Source organism: Macrosteles quadrilineatus, unplaced genomic scaffold, assembly GCF_028750875.1.
Source record: "Macrosteles quadrilineatus isolate MER2022 unplaced genomic scaffold, UCM_ALF_1.0 Scaffold_9__3_contigs__length_116548681, whole genome shotgun sequence".
NCBI lineage: Eukaryota > Metazoa > Arthropoda > Insecta > Hemiptera > Cicadellidae > Macrosteles > Macrosteles quadrilineatus.
Window position 1 is genome coordinate 3,862,364 of NW_026542602.1, and position 21,760 is coordinate 3,884,123.

The window sequence follows — 21,760 nt, forward strand, 5'->3', positions numbered from 1 at the left end:
GCTTGACATGATTTCTCTGAACCGGTCAAGAGTTGTGGTTGGTATGGATCATGACATTGATTTATTGAAGTCAAATGGGGATGGCACTGACTTCCTCAACCAGACCTCAAACACAAATCCAAACAGGCTTTACAACAGCATGGCACTGCTTTTAATTCCAACATTAATTTTATAGATTTACATAATCACCTTATGCAACTGACTAAACTTCTAGGATTTTTAGAAACAAGTAAGTTAACTGTGAATTGAATAAACAACAAACATTTCAAAAGATAAACACAATTTTAATACAAATTTCACAACAAAATAATTTACAAGCAAATCAAAACAGTTCTGCAACACACACTTGTTTGTACTTAATATAAAATAAATAAATATTGGTCAGTCCAACAGAGAAATAAATAGCAGTGCAAAATTTAATGCCTCAAGCGTTGTTAATGATTAAAACCACTGTTTTCGTTGTTGGTTTCTTTCCTGGGTAATAGTCAAATACTAGATTGAACTCTACTTCAAATACTAGGCTAAAAATGACTTTGATTATCAAATTTCGACTCTACTGACACTTAAATCAGACTATGAGATACATAATTCAGTACATTGATTTTGACTATGAATACACTTCCATTTAGGGGCATTTTTGTTTATGATAGAAACTTATTTCTTGGTAACACGGCAAGATTAAATAGGTGGATTATACAAACCTATGACCTTCTAAAAGATGTACATCAACTTACAAAAATTCAGTCTAGATTCACTCTAAGCACACCTAAATCGAGTATAAAATAGAAACTTTGTATAAAAAATATGACTAACATTCAGTCAAAATGCCAAGACCATAAAGAGCTTCTACCAGCGGTTTGAGATAATGTTTAACAACTAAAAAAGAAAGTAGGCCTCTTGATTAAAACAAACTCAAATTTAAAATATAAATTTCCATTAACATTATTAAAATTACTTGCAGTAAAAGCATTTTCTACCTTAGGATTTAAATCAGTTTAGCACAAGTTTTATGGCATGAGAAATGCATTTATAAAGGTTACTAAAGTTGAACAATTTTTATAAAGTACTAGCTGTTACCCACGAGCTTCACCCCGTTGAATTAATAAAACTATTGATACAGTAATACAAACAAATCACAACACTTGATTTCAATAAGGTAATAAATTGAAAGAATTAACAAACAAATAAGTACAACTGAGGTATTTTTAACATTAGGTATATGGAAAGTTCTCTTTAGAAAGGAATTACAACCTTAAAGGGCAATTTATGAAATAATGGATAGTTTTGTGCAAGGTTTCTCGTCATGACGAACATTAAGTATATGGTTTATGGGGGGTGTAGTTTTCTCAAAAGTTCATGGGTACTTTGGGATTTATATATGGATTGTTACTTTATTTAGTAAGCTTTAAACAAAAATTACCTAAAAAGTGAACAAATAATGCTATAAAATATATTAAATGATTCAATAGATTTTTATCTTTAAAACTAAACTGAAACTTTGAGCAAAGCAAAACGCAAACATTGTTTTGTTAAAATGCAAGCCTAGGTGAAATCAGCTTAAATTTAAATAAAAGACAATACTTTTAAGATAAATAATACAATACCTTGATCGTTAACAGCTTAAATTTTATTGCACCAATTACATCAACAATACATCAATACAAGTGATTTGTTTGCAGAAATTAGCAAAAGGTACTGTTTCAAGTCTTTTAATTTAGTTTCAGTATTAGGGATGTGAGCAAACCATAGTTATATGAGAGCTGGTAACAAAATAAGAGCAAATCGTGGTGTATTCAAAAATAAAACAAAAATAATAAAACAACAAGTGCTAAGTTCTGGGTAACTTTACCCTTGCTCCTTTGGTTTCACGCAGCAATGAATGGCGATTCACCTGCGAACAAGACAAACAATCATCAATCAAAAGTGTCCACAATCTTACCTCATTTAGGGTTGGACTTTATGCATGGATACTAATTTAAGTTTTAACATTGACTTTATGATATTGAAGTAGAAATTCTATCTAAAGCTTAGAGTTGAATGAGTTACTGTTGTCTAAAATTTAATTACCTACGACCGTTTTTTAAAGTAGCCGTTTCAGTTCAGTTCTTAGAATTGAAAAGATTCACATACCAGCATTGTTGTTTTACTTCAACACAGGTAATGGACCAATCAAGGATTGTGAGAGAAGAGGTAAAATTGTAATGCTTTGAACATCAATTAATCAGCTGTTTAGACCAATTTTAATTTAATTGTTAATGTGTGGTGCATTAGTGTTTGGTACAATGTTTTGTTTCATCACATAAACATAACTCTAAGTTATGAGTAGTGATTGTTTGTTATTAAAAAGCTGTCGTAGGCTCGTAAATTTAATTGTGAGTGGTGCAATTAGCGTTTGGTACAATGTTTTGTTGAATCACTGTCAGCGGCAATGAGAAGTTATAAACAAAAACATAACCTTTAGGGATATTTAGTAATTAAAACACTGTCGTAGGTAAAGTAGTGTGCGCAACTTCCGTAAAGTAGTGTACGCAACTCATGTAAATAGTGTTAACGACACTCGTAGTGTTTAAGGCACTTGCAAATTTTCTCCTCGTGTCGTCAACACTATCTTTATGCAATCGTTGCGTAAACTACTATAATGACGGTTGTAGAAGTTTTCAAGGCTCGTACCTTAAATTTTCTACTTGAGTCGTTAACACTATATTTACGCAATCGTTGCGTAAACTACTATTTCTCCTTTAATTTTTGTTACTGTGAAATAAGAAATGTTATATCCACATAAAATAGAGCACCACTATATCAAAGAATATAACGCAAACGTTTTATTGACAAACCAATAATATAAAGGACTCTGGTACCATATATCATAACAGAAACAAAAGAAAACATAAAAAAAATTTACAACAGCTGTTGCAAAATAAATATTGAAATAAAACGATAAATACACAGCTGGTGTGGCAAAGTTGACGCCATCATATCAGCCTCCCAAGGAAGTCCAGGAAGCTTGAGTTTTACACTTTGACCAGACCGAGTTGTATAGGTCTTGGATAAGGATGACAGGTTTGAAAGTTTAATGAATGGGTTTGGAGTTTATATATTTTGAGGGTCTTTGTCTTTGATTGTTGACTGATCACATTTGTCGGGTAACACATATGCTGGCTTCAAATTCTGCGATATTGCTAAGGATTTTATTTTATTTCACAAGAAATAACAGGTTATGGTCCATTGTATGGAGGGTGTTGAGCACGCCACACAGAGTCATCTCTAAGAAAAGTATCTTTGCACTTTCTAAGAATACACATGGCGTGAGGCTTGGACAGGTCTGATTGAAGACATTTGTTGACAGAGACATACAACATAATCAGTAGGACTTTCATGCCTAGGTCTGTTAACAAATTCTCTTGGAAGTCTCGACTGCTGTCTAAAAGCAATTTATACTGTAGATGCTTGAAGATCCTTGCGGCAAACTTACAAAAGTCATTCTATTAGTGTAATTTTTCAAACAGATAAACTGTGTTCGACAGAAATCAGAGATTGACATCAGCAAACTCGGTCCTTTGGCAATACTCAACTGGGTTCATTTTGTGTGCAACCTGTGTGAAAATGACGTTTTGCTGAGCAATGCGTGAGAGCAGAATAGTTACTTACACATCAAACACACATTTTACTTACAAGCAACATTTAACTGTAATAATAAATACGTTGATAGTTTTTGTTGTTGTAGTTTTAACTGTTCTTTAGAAATTGATTTTTTCTCTATTTTAACACATTTTAACTCATCAACTATAAGCTTTGACTAAATGCTATAAGTCAAGAAAAAAAGAGATGTACATAGGTAGGTCACTAATATTTTTTATAGATTGACTCTTGACCCTTAGATCTAGAGAATGGAGAATGCTGAAGTTTTAGGAAATTTCTTAGAAAAATACATCCATACTTCAAGCGGGATTGCATATGATTCAAGATTTTCTTATAACGGGATTTATTCCGATGTCAGTGATTTTGTTATGATTGCGAGTGACAATAATGTGTCTCCAATATTGCAAATGTTCCAATTCCGCTGGTATGATGGTTGGAGATGTTGTCTAAGTGACCACAAGAATAAGAATAAGAATCTCTATTACCCTTTAAACATTTTACAGTGCAATAGGGGTTCGTCATTTGCTACATAATATTAAAATGTAATTAAATATTTCACATAAAATAGTAACAAAGATAATTTTATCAAATAAGAAATAAGTTAAGACAGCCTGTTTCTAATCTAAAATCTAGTCTACTATAATATACAATCTACGATAATATTGATAGTATCCCGATCACGGATTACAGTCATCGTGACATAGAACAGACTGAAAATTGATCATTCTTATTGCTATTTGGAATAATACTTACACAAGATTAAAGATTAAACTTTTCACTGCACGAGAAAAAAAAATTTGTTTTGAAAGTCTGGAAGGGAATGCAAATCTTGTCCTGTCCCAAACTTATTAATTTGTACTAAGTAATGGCTGGAAAACTCCAGTCCCCATAGTTTGCAATGAAAATCAAGAAATAAAGTATAGCCTAACTTTATCCATCCCTACTTAACTGTGAAATGAAGTATACGTACAGTTTGGTAAGATACTCCTGCATGGACACCTTGTCTCTAGCAAGCCACGCCGCGTTCACTCTGATGCTCTCGTAGGTTTGTTGTATGCTGCGCTCACAGCCCGGCGCGTGTCGATCTGCAAAGAACTGTTCAATCTCCTTGGCCTTCTCTTCGCTCGCAAAGTTCTCCGTCGTCCGCTTAACCAGTCTTGACAACGTGCCACCGCCACCCTGGAGGAAAACAAGTCTAACATTATCTAATACAAAAGGTTGCTATATCTTGCTTGTGAAAGTGAAGCTTTAATGATGAATCTGGCAGGTTTGGAATTTCCACTTATGTACAGTGTGACAAACAATCGAAAATTAAAATGCTTTTTCCAATTATAAAACCATTTGCCTTTTATATATTTAGATACTTGTTGTTAATTGTTCAGTGAACTGGAACTCTGAGTAAAGTTCAACAACACTCTTTAAGCAATAACATGGTAGGCCTAGAGCTAATTGGTTTTACTCATTTGGGGGACAACTTTAACTAAAAAAGAATAATAAATTCAAAAGTATTTATCAAACGAATCCAATATTTTAAGGGCTGAATAGCCAAAGGTGGACAGCCCATTAAGAAATAGAAATAAGAACTTAAATAAAAGTAAAAAATGATCAAATACTTAAATGATAGCAACCCAAGCTATTGTCGTGTGCAAAGAAATCATGGACACAATTGAAAATTTGTATTTAAATATAGTACGAAAGCAGATGAAGAACACTCGAAAAAGAAGATAGTTGTGACACAAAAAAGATAAGCCTAAGAGAATGGTAAAAGAGAAAATTCCTAGAAAAATTAAGTTGAGATTGACGAAGGGAAGGAACCCACGGAAGAGTCTTTGAAGGACATGAATAAATAAGGTTATCAGTGGGTGAAAAAGAGAGAAATGGTGGAATAAGAGGAACCCATGAGGAATATACGAGGCTTAGTTGATATCCAGACCTATGAAGACGGCAAGTATTTACTCCATTACCTCATATCTTTTGACAAATGTGTCCCAATTATCCTTGATGAAGTTCCAAGCCAGATCTCGCCCTTGCTTGCTCATACCCACAGAGATGATAAAGTAGATTGTGTCCTGCGCTCGCACATCAGGCTGGAACAGACCAAGGTTTCCTTCTTTCTTTCTCTTTTTTAAGGTTTCCTTCTTGAAGTGTTTGAAAAAAATATAGCTATAAATAGGCCTAACTTACAAAAAGTTCTTTAAAAATATTTATCATTTTAAGCCAAAAATATTTTATCTTAATAAGTGCAACATCCTAGCTACAAATTCCCCCTAGAGTATTTTTTTTTTTTGACATCAAATTTCTAAATATCCCCATTAAAATATTTACATCTGTACATAGAAATAACTTTTATCCTAATTAAGTTTTAATAAGTTCAAGTTATTTATTATTGGAATATAATATACCTAGTTATTTATTATGTGGATATTTATTTAAATGCTATGAAATTACTACAGTAATTCCGAAAAATCATGTTTCCTGAAGAAGTTTATGTGAGGCAATATTTTTTTCAAACTCTATTTTCTTCTTTCATCATTTTAATGTACCTCAAAAGATATTTCACTTTATACCATAACATTAAATTGCATTTTGAAAAGAATTGTGAGCAAATAAATAATTTATAATATAACATTATATATAACATTACATGAGACGTCTCCTAAAATCTCAGACTTGCACACCTCACAAATCACTAACTGGAAACCCAATGCCGCTAAATGTCAGCTGCTGTGACAAGTAATTCACAAACAATCTCATCACCTTGTACAGAATGTCTGTTGAAACTCAAAATAGTGCCTGCCTCATAACCATAAGAAATGATGGTGTACTACACATACTCTGCGGTGTCACATCACAAAATAAATTAAAGACTAACTTGTGTAAAATCAAAGGATTTTATCCAGTTGATGTTTGCAGATGTTCTCTTACCGACAGAGAGAAATCCAATACTTTGCTGAGTAGTTTTGGGTCCTTGAGGTTACCCAGCGCACTGCTTATTCTAGACTTTTCTTCATGAAGGTCAGCCTCTTTGTACAGCTGAAAACCAATTTACATTAGATAAAGTTTACTTAACAATTAGCTTTTAAAATAAAACAAAAATAATTAATAATCACAACCAAAATCATAATAAACAATGTAATATTGTGGGACATTTCAGGTGTGAAAGAATAATAATCTAAATCGTATGAATGATATTTATTGGCATGTAATGTAAAGGTACAAGATGTACATACAGATGTTTTTTTCAAGAATAAAATCATCCTTTATTGGTATGGTCCTTAAATGTTTTTGTACTATTGAAATTGTCCTTATTGAACTATTTTGCCTTCAAATACTACCACAATATTAAATGTATGTAACAATACGTACAGTAGAACGTCGATAATCCGGATTAATTGGGACCGGACCCCATCCGGATTATCAAAAAATCCGGATTTTCAAACATACGCTATTTGTATGCCTTAAAACTTAAAAAACTGTTAACAAAACCCTGAGAATTTACCTATATAAACAATAGCAGTAGGAAAATACAAGTAAAACTTTAATTAGTTCAGTAATGCACTTTATTTAAACTGTAACAAAAAATAGTAAACAAAGAAAACAAGACAGTTCATGTACAGTAAACACAGGCACGCAATAAATGATCGACAATACTGTACTAATACTAGGGATGGACGGGTCCCGAAATTTCGGGAATTTTTAGGGAAAAAAATATTCCCAATTATCGGGAGGGGATTACATTTGACTCGGGAATTTTTCGGGATGGGATTTGGTCCGATCGTCGGCGATTTTTCTGCTTCGCAAGTGCCGATAATGCCGTTATTGCGAGCGATAGGTCCGCAAACGCAGGAGACAAAGTCATTTCGACGATCTGGCCATGACCGCAAGTCATACCGACGATCGCGCCGTGACCGCGAGTTATACCGACGATCGCGCCGTGACCGCAAGTCATACCGACGATCGCGCCGTAACCCCGAGTCATACCGACGATCGCGTCGTGACCGCGGAGTCCTACCGACGATCGCGCCGTGACCCCGAGTCATACCGACGATCGAGCCGTGATCGCGAGTCATACCGACGATCATGCCGTGACCGCGAGTCATACCGACGATAACCCCGTGACCGTGAAGTCATACCGACGGTCGCGCCGTGACCGCGAGTCATACCGACGATCGCGCCGTGACCGCGAGTCATACCGACGATCGCGCCGTGACCGCGAGTTATACCGACGATCGCGCCGTGACCGCGAGTCATACTGACGATCGCGCCGTAACCCCGAGTCATACCGACGATCGCGTCGTGACCGCGGAGTCCTACCGACGATCGCGCCGTGACCCCGAGTCATACCGACGATCGAGCCGTGATCGCGAGTCATACCGACGATCATGCCGTGACCGCGAGTCATACCGACGATCATGCCGTGACCGCGAGTCATACCGACGATAATCCCGTGACCGTGAAGTCATACCGACGGTCGCGCCGTGACCGCGGAGTCCTACCGACGATCGCGCCGTGACCGCGAGTCATACCGACGATCGCGCCGTGACCACGGAGTCATACCGACGATCGCGCCGTGACCGCGAGTCATACCGACGATCGCGCCGTGACCGCGGAGTCATACCGACGATCGCGCCGTGATCGCGAGTCATACCGATGATCGAGCCGTGATCGCGAGTCATACCAACGATCGCGCCGTGATCGCGAGTCATGACGATGATCGAGCCGTGATCGCGAGTCATACCAACGATCGCGCCGTGATCGCGAGTCATGACGATGATCGCGCCGTGACCACGGAGTCATACCGACAATCGCGCCGTAACCGCGAGTCATACCGACGATCGCGCCGTGACCGCGGAGTCATGACGATGATCGAGCCGTGATCGCGAGTCATACCGACGATCACCCCGTGACCCGCGAGTCACAAGTTACTATAGGTACCCTTAAATTGTTACCTATTTTTAGGTTTTTGTAGATCAGTGCCACAAATGGTAAAAATAGATTTTGTATGTCTTTTTTGGTAACTGCAATACAGTATTTTCTTTTTATGCACAGAAAAAAATCCCGTCCGGTCCCGTCCCGAAAATCGGGAAGGAAATAAAAATCCCATCCCGTCCCGAACTAAAAATTCAATCCCGTCCATCCTAACTAATACAGTACAGTCAAACAATAGGCCTAACTTCTATAAGCCACAAAATGAGCACAAACAGTTAACATGGACACACAACATTATGATCAACCAACGATACTGATGTACACTTTTAACTGAAAAGAATAACTAAAAGCAGACGACACAGTGTTTACAACATTCAGTTGCGAGAAGAACTACAAATACAGTAGAAATAAGAAACATAAGAAATTAGACATAAGAAAATGGACATAAGAAATTGATAGAAATTCTTCACGGCTTAAATATAAATAATAAAGAGCTTAAGTGGTTCAGTTCATACTTGCAAGGAAGGCAACAATGTGTCCAAATACAGCATAATTTCTGCCATCCAAATAATAAATACTCTTATACTCAAAATGTTTACTCTGAATTCAAAAATATTAAATATGGTGTCCCCCAGGGATCTATTTTGGGCCCTCTTTTATTTCTTTGTTATATGAGGGGGTTCCCACTAGCTGTCGATGGAGGAAGTTCAGTGTGTCTTTATGCTGATGACACCAACATCACAGTTACAGGCAATTCCCAAGAGGAAGTCGAACTGAAATCTTTTCTAAATCTTTTATCAATTGATGATTTCTCAAGTAGCAAAAATCTCCTAATAAATTACAGTAAATCAAATTTTGTATCATTCTCCACAAAACAATCAAGATGTAAATTGAACCCGAATATTTACCTTGATAATTCAAACTTGAGTCAAGTGGAGTACACGAAATTTCTCGGATTGATATTGGATCAAAACCTAAATTGGGATAAGCATGTTGAGCATGTAATTGATAAAATGTCAAAAGGTAGATACGCCCTGCGACAAATGTCAAGGGTGTGTGATATTGATACTTTAAAAACCATATACTTTGCATTAATAAATTCTCACATATCCTATGGTATAGCAATTTATGGAGGAACTACCCAGAAAAATTTGGATAAAATTCTTCATCATCAAAAAAAAGCACTTCGAATTATTTTCAAAATTAAAAATAAACGCCAATCAATGAAACCATTTTTTTTCTAAATTAGGTGTTATGACAGTCTATGACTTGTATATTTATGAAACTATATTACATGTAAAAAAATTAAACCTTCAAACTAATAGTACAAATATTCGACACTACAAATTAAGGCATACTAGGCAGGTTGAACGACATAAATTTAAGTTTTTTGAGAAGAAATGTAGTTTCATTGGCATAAAATTCTTATTTAATTTACCTAAAGTTATAATAGAGAAAAAACGTTTTGACGTTTTTAAAAAAAGATTGAAAAATTATCTCCTTTCATTGTCTTTGTATTCTTTGGATGAATTTTGGAATTCAAGAGAAATCATAAATGATAGTTTAGAAAGATGATTTGATTTAATTTTGTTTTGTTTATTATTCTTAAGCTTAAAATTTGTTTTGAAAAGATAATGATTGTTTTAGCGATAAGTAAAGCATAATTCATCTTAATAATTATTTGACGCTATTCATTGTATAAAAACTTGTACTGTGAATGAATAAAGAGAATTTGAATTGAATTGAATTGAATAGACTAGACATAAAATGGCCGCCCGATAGATAGTGGTTGTTTGTTGCTGTGACCTTCAGACACCCCTCCCCTCCCGCTCCTGCAAACCACACTCCCTCGTTCTATTCTCTCACCCCCAGCGCTCCCGCGCAAGTCCAATAACGAGCCACACATGCAACAATCAGTCCATTGTTACTGTGTACATATTTTAACTGTCAAGGTAGCAAATCCGGATTATTGACGGTCCGGATTATTGACGTTCTACTGCAATTTAAGTTAAGCCTGGACTCTAATAAAACCCTAAATAAGATTATTGATGATTATGACATTTAACCATGAAAAAACCCGTGGTGGTAAGGTCTAACTTTAAAAATTTGACAAAAATACCCAATATTTACAGTTACCTTGATCATCGTGTCGTACACTTCCTCGCCACCTTCGGACAGTACGGCTCTGTAGACGACACCACGCAGGTCTGGAGGGATGGGGCTCTCTCCGCTGAGGTGGCGAGCAAATCTTGCCTTGCTCTCGGCTATCACAGCTTGGTCTCCATACGAGGCCAATCTGTTAAGCACCAGCGATCGCAACAGTGTATCCAGATGACCTGAGTAGACAAGTAAATGTTCAACAATGAAGCTATTGACAGCGCAGGAGTCCTTGGAAACCCAGGTTCAATTCCTACCAATCGCCAATGGAACCAGCAACTGATATATTCTGATCCGGAATATATTTTTCATGAAAATTTCCCAAAGTTTCCGGACCTTTCCATTTCTACTTATCTTATCTTACTAATATTATAAATGTGAAAGTTTGTGTGTTTGTTTGTTTGAAGTTCAATCACGCATTAACTACTGGACGGATTGGGTTGAAATTTGGCATGATGATAGCTCACATTCCTGATTAACATATAGGCATATTCTTATCCCAAAAATCCTTTCGGGCTCTGCCCCAGTGGCTCTGTAGTTCCCTATGTTAACCTTATGAGTATTCTTAAAGGGAATTAAAGAATTTAGTCAGCTGTTTCAACTAAAAAAGTTGGTTCTATTATATACAAAAGCATTAAAAAGTAATAAGATTTACCAACAGGGTGCAGCACTATATTTATTTTGCATTTATGAAGACAGCTAATTTGAACTAAGCAGCACCAAAAAACTGTGATACGCAATGAGAACTAACCGTCAAAGTAGGATTGTTTCTAAGAGTTATGTTTATGTTATTAACTTCATGAACATTTTGTTATATTTTGCAAATCTTTGATAATTTATTTTTTTCTATTGTTTAGGTGAAGTGGTAGAACAATTATGTCTATGGTAGATGTGTAATACTATAGAATACTGTAAATTTAAAGAAGTATATTTTATCAAACTATGTCCTCCCTCATTGCAAACGCAAAGCTTGAGTAAATCTGCAAAAAACATTTTATACTTATATGCCAACCCCGTACGAAGGACGGGTACTCTGCTAGTATGTAATATAGACTTGTGTGTATTCATAGCACTATTGCAGAGATGCTAATTCAGAAGTTTTACTTACTCTCCTTGGGTTTCGCCTCCCATCCAAGTTTCGGTCCAATGTTCTTTAGAAGTCCAAGTCCATAGAGTTTAAATTTGTCTTCAAAGTCAGTATTGGACAGAAGAACTTGCAGTTTTCCTAGACAATTGGCAATTGTGCACCTAAAACAACAGGACTCAGTAAAAGTTGAGACATTTTAAAATCTTACTAAGCCACAAAGCTTTCCAATGTAGTAAATAGTTAATTGGGAAAGCTATTTTGGCATTTGGCAATCTAAAACATAGAATTGGGTTCTCCAAAGATAATTGAAGGAGTAAAAACCATCAGTAAGTTGACTTCCGGTAATTTGTATTCAAATCAAAACTGAAGCAAAGCAATAAGATATATTTCTTCCACACAGCTGAATCCAAAGAGCTGAGCCAGTGAAGCCCAGCTTTGATTAATTTATAAAAACAACAATCCATCACGTACATGACAGATCTATTATATTATTTTTACAATTAATAAGCTACTAGTGTACCTGTTACTCGAATTCGAGCAATTGCAAAGCATTACAGGCGTTATTTAAAAACGAATGACGGTCATAATTTCCGATGACTTTATAAAAGTCGACTCAAAGATTATGGAAATACTCACGATGTACACAACAGTTAGATATAATCAAAATTGTTTGTCTTATCTTTTTTCAAAAGCTTCTACAAATGTTTCCCACTCATAGCCGCATTAGGTTCTCTATAATAACGATTATAAATGAAAAAAAAACCATCATTTCTATTTCTTATAATTCAGTTTTATTTTTAGTAGGCCTATATCACATTGTCCAGGATTTCTCTCTTTTTTCCATTGTAATATTTACACCAACCCAAGTATCGTCTACAGATGCAATACGCAAAGAATATCATCTACGTGCAACACACCTACGTACAATCTCCAAGAAGTGGTAAAAAAGGCAGAAACGAACTCATACAATAGACATAAGTTAACTCCATAAGAAATCATTTTAAGAGTTACTGTGATATTAGGAGGAGCCGAGTTACTGTGATATTAGGATTTTCCACTGATATGGATTGCACATTATAACATTACAATATTACAACATTATATTGCAAAACATGACACGATGCAGAAGAAAATCAATTTTAAAATCAGCAAAAACCATTGCACAATTTAAATATTAACAGCTGTTTCATTAAAAAGTAGTGTAAATGTATGCATATGGTCGTGATGTAAACAAATCTGAAGAGGGGACTTTAAAGGCCTCTGGGGCAGAGCCCCAAGGGAATTTACCACGTTTCTCTTTTGATGGCTCGTCTACAGACCAAGACCTTTCTTTAGAGACCCCTACCAAGTTTCTACGTCCAGCCGTTCTCTCAAATTAGCTGTCACAAAAACCTGTTTTTCCTCCATAAGAATAACATGGGATGGGAATTTAAAAGCCACTGGGGCAGAGCCCCAAGGGAATTTACCATGTTTATCTTTTGATGGCTCATCTACGGACCAAAACCTTTCTTTAGAGACCCCTACCGAGTTTCTACGTCCAGCCGTTCTCTCAAATTAGCTGTCACAAAGAAAAACAGTTTCAAATTAATATATAGATAATATATAAATAAAATAGCCATATTCAATACACTTACCAAACTGTGTAGTTGTCTTCTTGGTCCATGGCTTCCATAAGTTTTAACGCTTCAACAGATTGTGTTTGTCCTGCTTGTACCTAAAGATTACAGAATATAATTAATCACTTTGAAAATTTCTCAATCACATAATCCATACAAAAAAAATGGTACTTTCGTATTATAATATGCCACTTATTTTACAGGGCGCTGCGGCGGTTGTGTTATCATAAATATATTTGTAGGACTTTCCTCGTTTTGTTATGAATCGAATAGGGGTGTGCGAAGCAGCAAAAAATTTTCGATTCGAAGCAACGATTCGATTCTAAAGATTTTCGATTCGATTCGATGCAACTCGATTCGAAGCAATACGGTATTTTTCTATTCATAATTGTCAATTGAGTGGATTAACAATAATTAAAATGTATCACATTTGTGTAATACAAATTTTTGTTGATGTGGTATTAGGCCTATTTCGTACTTAACATATGAATTTTAGGTAAAAAAATATTTATTTTCAATCACATGTATTAGAATAACTGCTGGAAATACCAGTGAGCTGCTTTACTTGCCTATTTCATAATTTTTACTTGAATTGGCTCAACTGCAAGAAAGAAGAAAATATTTTTTTTATCAAGACATTCATTCTCATTTTAATAACTGTTTAAATAACTAAATAGGTGCCGGTAGCTAAATTACAACAAATTTGAATGGAACTTAATATAAAAAGACCATTAAGAAATAAATTTACATATCACAAGTTTAGGGCCTGTGGACCGGCTTCAGGACTGCAAGCAAGAAGAAAATAAAAATAATATGTTTCCACCATGCAATATGTATCATTCATTCCCTGCCTCCTAACCTCCTTAGTATAATAACCTCACACTTACATTATTTGTTACATCATCATAAATAAAGAATTATTATTGGCATCAGTAGGCCTACAGCTTTACCTAGGCATTATTTTTATAGGGCCTAAAATAGTAATAGGCTAGAAGCAACATGTCAAGTGGAGAACTCATTGAAGAAAAGATATTGTGTAAACTAATTTCCTATAAAACTCAAAAACAGTAAATAACATACAAACATTGTTTATGGTATAATTAATAAGGACTAAAAAATGCATATCATGTCATACAGTAGTATAGACCTACTGCAAGAGATTAAAATCCTAAAACAACTGATTTTGATAGCTAATGAATGAAAAGAATTAAAAATCCATAAAATAAAGCCAAACAATATCACAACTAATTAGGTACCCTAAAAGTAACTCTTAAATAATATATAGAAGATTAAAATAATATTAAATCAAGAGACAAGAAAGTTAAATGCTATCTTCTAGCCTAGTGCCTTTGGCAACACAGGTCAAGGTTTTTAAACTACCCTCAATGTTTTTGGAACAGCAGGGCCTTTTTCTCTTAAGGAAGGGTAGTAGTATGTCAACAAAAACAATGAATCAGTCTCACCAGCCAGGCCCGGGCAACGATGTGTGAATTCAAGGTCATAGACCCTCCCCCTCCCCTCTTACACCACCCGGTTGCTACCCAGTTGCTTCAATTGCTGACAAAATGCAAGTGATGAAACAAGGAAGTAGAGACAAAGAAATATATTTATTTATTCAAAAACACAAAACTGTTAGAGATTATTTTCAAAGAAATTAATTCAATGTAATTTGTGAGTTGTAAATATTGTATTGGATCTTAGAAATATATTTTTTTAACCCCATCTAACCAAGATACAGATCTGTTCACTATATCAGATATTTCTTTTGTTTATAATTTATTATGTAAAATAATAAAAACCATTTTGGTAAATTAGGTATTGAATAAACAATAAATGATTATACTAGTATGTCTGGATAAATAGTCTTTCTATTCTTTTGACTTTGTTTTCTTTGCACTGTTAGTGTTGCGTCACGGCTTTTATCTTGTTACTCTTATCAGTAGACGACTAGGCCTGGCTCTGGCTAGTGGCAGTGCGGCAATTGCTCTGTTGTGTCTTTATTCTTAAAGGTCGTGAGCCAACTTAATTTTTAATTCTCATTTGAACATTTTAATTCCTCTGTAATAATAGATATAATAATATAAGAGTGTTTCTTTGGAAATAAATTATTCTTTTTTTTTCTTTTGCCCCAACAAAAATTCGGGGACGGGGACCGGCAGACACCTAACAAAAATACCAAATGAATTAGTCTATAACATTAATCTTACTAGTTAAGTATTAAGTAAAAATTTTTCGGACTTATTTTTAAAATGATTTTGGAGTAACCTACCTTGTTTTGGCTAGGTTCACAGTAGTAAAATATTTCACACACTGCTTACATCAAGACAAAAAACAAACCTCTAATCATTTGCAATGTCAAAACAAAAAAATATAAAACAATGAAAGCTATATTTAATGCAAAGAATGTATTAAATAAGAACGCCTTCGTAAAGGAAACGCAACAGCAACGCGCTCCTGTATTGCGGGTATTGCATTGACTTTCTGCAGGCGTTTTTCGTATATGGATACTGACTCCTTCGTGAATCGAATCGTTTTTTGACCACCACTGAATCGAATCGCGATTCGATGCATCGAATCGAATCGAATCGAAATTTCGATGCATTTTCGATGCATCGCACACCCCTAGAATCGAACGATACCAGATGAGTCATAACAAATGTATGATAACCCAAACTAACACAACAGCCGCAGTGCTGTCTAAGAGTGGCCTCCGTATAATACGAAAGTACCCAACAAATAATAGAGATAGGTTAGTTGAAGGTTTTTACTGGTTTTCAGCAAAAAACTTAAACCAAGAATTGACATGATTTAAAATAAAGTTGGGTTTGTTGAACACTGTAATTGGTTAGGAACACATAAAAGTTTTAGGATATTAGATTTTTGTTTGGGTCATTCCATATCAAGTGATCAAAATAAAAAATAAAATTTTCCCTTATGTTTTTCTTTCTTGTTAGTTTTTGGTTTATTTAATATACACATAAAACCAATTAAAAATTTAGAAAAAAAATATTTTTATCTCCTTTGGTTTTTTTGTAATCTCACTTTAAAGTTCCAAAAAAAGCGCGGTTTTGCGCTTTAAGGGATTTACGTTTTATTTAATATCTCAAGAAAGAATAAAGATAGAAAGGTAAAACAAAAACCATTCTTTTCAGGATTAAATTAGCTTTAATTTGATATACAACATGACAGTATTTAAAGTAATTAAAATTTCAACCCCCCGAACTCAAAATTTCAATAGCCAATCCCAAAAAACGCATATGATTAAAAATTTTCAAAAAAATACCATGGATCCTTAATATTATTAATAATTTATGTCCAAAAATTCAAGTTGGGATCTCAATGGGATCCATATTAAAATAATTTTTTTGTATAAGCCTGCAATGTAAATAGACAAGTCGTATGCTACAGGGCTAATAGTTACATTCATTAGCTACAAAAATGTCTAAGTAACATAACATACAATAAAAAGCTAACAGTCTATAGGCCTAACCAGTTGTACAATACAAGTACAGTAAGCCTAAAGTGTCTAAAATTTGGTAACTTCACTTTTTAAATAAGATATCAATTTCCTTTGATACAAGCTTCTATGAGGATGAAGAGCAAGTTAACCCAGATTCAGAAATGATTCAGAATGACATTGTAAGAAAAATTTCAGAAAACTACAAAAAAAAGTGAGAGTTCTTGAGACTTACAACATTACCTAAAAGTTGGACTGTAAAAAAATTGAAATCGAGTTTGGTGTCAGTAACAGGATGGCCAGAAGAGCTAAATCGTTAGTTAAAGAAAAGGGAAAAATGTCATGTCCAGACCCAAAGCCAGGAAAAACTTTGGACCAGAAGGTTGTAGATTAAGTCAAAGCTTTTTACAACTCTGATGATGTGAGTCGAATTATACCAGGCAAGAATGATTTTGTAGCGATGAAAGTAAATGGATAGAAAGAACATGTGCAAAAGAGACTGGTTTTATTAAATTTAAAAGAATACTTTGAACTGTTAAAAAAACAGAATCAGCTGTGAAAATTGGTTTCTCAAAGTTCGCTGATTTAAGACCGAAGAACTGTATCTTGGCTGGGGGAAATGGAACTCACTCTGTTTGCGTGTGCACAATGCAACAGAATGTAAAATGAATGATTGTTGGAGGAAAGCTGAAAGAGGTGAAGATTGATGAAGCTACTGATCTTGGCGATTACAAACAATGTTTTTCACAAATAATGTGCCAAGAAAATACCTCTGACTGCTAGCCTACCTAAACAAATGTGTAAAGTGTCCAGGAGTATTAAAACTAAAAGAAGTACTTCTGAACCACTTTGAAGAGGGGATGATAGAGACCATCACATACAATTAATGGGTTTCTGTGGATAGGTGTACATTTGAGACATTTTGCAAGACTGTAGAATTTGTGGACAGTTTTTTTTAACAGCTTGTTGAACTAACGAAGCATTCATTCATATCCCGTCAGCAATCCAAGTACTACAAAGATTTGAAAGAAAACATTCAAGAGGATGAAGCAGTTGTAAGTTTGGACTTTTCAGAAAACTACTCTTTTGTGGTCCAAGACGAGGCACAGTCTTTCCACTGGAATAGTAATCTCTGAGATACTGTGCATCCATTTGCTGTTTATACAATGAGAAAGGAGAAATTAAGTATACAAGCTTTGTAATAATATCAGAATGCTCGATTCACGACTCGGTAGCAGTCCATTTATTTCAATTGATATCTTATTTAAAAAGTGAAGTTACCAAATTTTAGACACTTTAGGCTTACTGTACTTGTATTGTACAACTGGTTAGGCCTATAGACTGTTAGCTTTTTATTGTATGTTATGTTACTTAGACATTTTTGTAGCTAATGAATGTAACTATTAGCCCTGTAGCCTACGACTTGTCTATTTACATTCCAGGCTTATACAAAAAAATTATTTTAATATGGATCCCATTGAGATCCCAACTTGAATTTTTGGACATAAATTATTAATAACATTAAGGATCAATGGTATTTTTTTGAAAATTTTTAATCATATGCGTTTTTTGGGATTGGCTTTTGAAATTTTGAGTTTGGGGGGTTGAAATTTTAAATACTTTAAATACTGTCATGTTGTATATCAAATTAAAGCTAATTTAATCCTGAAAAGAATGGTTTTTGTTTTACCTTTCTATCTTTATTCTTTCTTGAGATATTAAATAAAACGTAAATCCCTTAAAGCGCAAAACCACGCTTTTTTTGGAACTTTAAAATAAAATAACAAAAAAACGAGATGAGATAAAAATTTTTTTTTTCATATTTAAGCTTATTTTGCATAGATGTATCTAATGTAAAAAGATCAATCCTGTAAAAAATGGTGAGGTAATTGGTATTTGATCACTTGACATGGATTGACCCGTTTGTGACTTTCATGATGACTAGAGTAATGATGCAATTACGATCCCATTAATATTTTATTATCACGATAATCGTTTTGTCAGAAGTGTTTAGACTTAGAGTACTCAAGCCTCGTTAAAATGAGGAAAGTAATTGAAATCGTTCAAGTTTAATCAATTTGTATAGGCCTACTTAGCCACTTTATTTGACAACTTGCTTTATTTACTAGGGTCACTATGCAATACCAAACCCATTTAACAATTTATCTTGGAAAGCCTACGGCCATAAAATTGTTTATAGTTTCATATTAAATAGTGATGGGCGTTTCTGATTTTATTGGTTCAGAACTATAAAATCAAAAATGTTCTCTAAAAATCACAATTTAGTTAATCAGATCTAGTAGTCAAATGATTTTTACTAGAGCAAAGAGATCGTCCAGCAGCCCCAGCCTGTCTAAAGGAGGCATGGTCTTGTCTTGTATGGATGGTTTGAACTGTTCCAACATTGAGGCAGGATATTTGGTCCGATAGTAGCCAACTGTGCCTGGATTCAGCTTTACCTGCAAAAATGGTAATAAAAGATGTAGTTAGTTGTGTATTGTACAATATCTATGGGTTTTCTTACACTGACAAATTTTGCAGGAAATATAAAAACTGCATGCAAATTTTGTCTTATGACATTTTTAATAGGCCTACGATTATATTTTCTAATTTGCGGTATTTGAGATTAAATTTCAAAAAATCACAGCAAAAATCATTCAAACCTTTTCTCACTTATATTGAGCAATAACTACACAACAATCCACAAAAAGCATGTTATTTAAAAATAGGCCACAACATAACACCGTAGACAGAGAAGTCCGATCTTATAAAATTATCATGTGACATTGCATGTAACATTAGCCTATAAATAACCCAATATATAAAATAGGTACACCTAAAATATCGGTGGCATTTAAAAATGTGTTTTATAAGTCCCTAAACAAAAACTCAACATCAACTTCAAACATATCATCAAAACATTCAACAACTTACCCAGTCTGTAGGAAAGACATCTTGCAGTGTAACTGTGAGTTCTTTTTCTCTCAATATGGTGGTGAAGCAGGACTCTGAAGGAGAGTTTGACTTGGCAAAACTGATCGGAACAAGCCACAGCGAGTTGTCTACAAATGAGAGAGACCGATTGAGCATCTTACGTGGAAACTAACTCAGAAACCTCATCAGCAATAACTTACCCCAGTAACTTACGGTTGATGGTTTAGGGTGTAGGCCTAGACTACACTAGACTGAGTCTAGACCTACACCCTGAACCATCAACTGCGCCGTGATAATAAGTATTCTTGTATGGCCATACTGTGTTATTTATTCGTTAAAATGTTTGCTTGTGAATCGTGTATATTTTTAAAGACTTTATGACGACCTCCTAGGAGTGACAACACGTCTTAAGGCTTGACAATGACACCTTGAGTGTTGAAACTGGTCGCCATCCAGACGACCAAGGATTACGATGGCAACAAAAAGTTATCCATCCTCTATAATATTGTTAAGTAATCTGGAAGGCAACACCTCAAAAATGAAATAAAAGGTTGTCCATTAATTAAGGTTTCCACCGAGGTCTTGTCAGAGCCAAGCAAGCTATTTAAACTCCAAGACCAAAGTCACTTTTACTTCATACACTACTATTGTAGCTGGGTTCTCCCCTTGGGATGATTAGTCTCGTCATAAAAAAAAAAAAAAACTTTGTTTAAAAGTCAATTATGGCCCACACCAAGTATGAGTAAAATTCCTTGTTTGCTGATTGGCTTGTTTCAGACTCTCCATGATCTGCAGGCAAAAGACTGACAGCGGTGGGCCAATACCATGGAAAACACATCATGCACATGTTGATACCGCCTCCTCTCTCCGCCCATGTTTAACCTTAGTTGCTTCAGACCTTTTAAACTGTGGCTTGGCTTTCTTCACAACACAAGTTCTCCAACTATACAGATAATTATATTTCCACTCACCTGGCTGTGCCTGGTTCGGATCGGCTCTGAACTTGACCTGAGACACTTTGAATGTGCGAGAGTTGCCTTCCTGTCCCACAACCTCAACAGAGATGACAGGGAAGCCCATCTGTTTGGTCCATGTAGACATGACGTCACCCACCGGCTTCTTGCTGGCTTCCTCCAGCGCAGCCCACAGGTCCTCAGTAAACGTGTTGCCATACTGATGCCTCGTCAGGTACAGGTGCATGCCCTTACGGAAGTCCTACAAATGAAGATAATGTTGTGAAGAATAGAATACACAACAGAGGGAGGAGAGGTAGGGAGGAAATAAGAAAAAGATATATGAAGAAAGAAGAAAGTAAGGAGGAAAGAAAAGAATGAAGGAAGGAAGACGGAAAGGAAATCCCTTTCATTGTTTAAACATTAGGTTGCACAGGCACAAAAACACCTAGATCGTTTGTAGCCCTTGTATGCTTGTGGATGGTTCCTAAGCCATAAAAAATTTGAGGTTTTACACTCTTAAGCAGGGATGTGCAATTGGCTCGCTTAAAAGCTTGAGTAAGTGACCATCAAGTCCAAAAATTGAGCACAACCTTTATTCTAGCGATTGTAAGTGTATGCAAAGATTGAGCAATCGGAAATTTATTATCTCCCTACAATCATGGAAGAATAAGTCTCCATGATGTTTACAATTGGACCACGATTGAACGTGACTAAACAGTTTATGTTGTACCTAAATTCAAACAATTGAAAATATTGGTATAATAAAAATAACAGACTTTACATGGAAAAAAATCTAATTTTCTCATTATTGAAGTTTTAGACGGTGGACATGATTAGCAATATGATCAACATGACTCTAGTCATTGAAATAAAACATGACCACTAAATATTGACGATGTTTATTTAACTAGGCTATGTTAATGAATGTTTTAGAAAATTTTTTCCCATACACATTATAGCCTACAGTTAATATTCCATTTACATG

The 21,760-nt window shown here is 35.0% G+C and overlaps 1 protein-coding gene across 1 annotated transcript in view; it reads right to left on the minus strand.

Annotated features, from left to right (window-relative positions):
- Positions 1-263: 263 nt before the first annotated feature.
- LOC129002054 (puromycin-sensitive aminopeptidase-like) overlaps positions 264-21,760 on the minus strand; it is a 58,858-nt gene continuing 37,361 nt past the window's right edge. The window contains exons 9-18 of the mRNA XM_054429566.1: positions 20,791-21,034; positions 19,820-19,947; positions 19,204-19,344; positions 13,447-13,526; positions 11,834-11,973; positions 10,705-10,904; positions 6,565-6,672; positions 5,604-5,726; positions 4,610-4,818; positions 264-1,891 (exon numbers count right to left, since the gene is read on the minus strand). Of these exons, the coding sequence (XP_054285541.1) occupies positions 1,888-1,891; positions 4,610-4,818; positions 5,604-5,726; positions 6,565-6,672; positions 10,705-10,904; positions 11,834-11,973; positions 13,447-13,526; positions 19,204-19,344; positions 19,820-19,947; positions 20,791-21,034 (1,377 nt within the window). The 3' untranslated portion in view covers positions 264-1,887. The remainder of the gene's footprint in view (positions 1,892-4,609; positions 4,819-5,603; positions 5,727-6,564; positions 6,673-10,704; positions 10,905-11,833; positions 11,974-13,446; positions 13,527-19,203; positions 19,345-19,819; positions 19,948-20,790; positions 21,035-21,760) is intronic.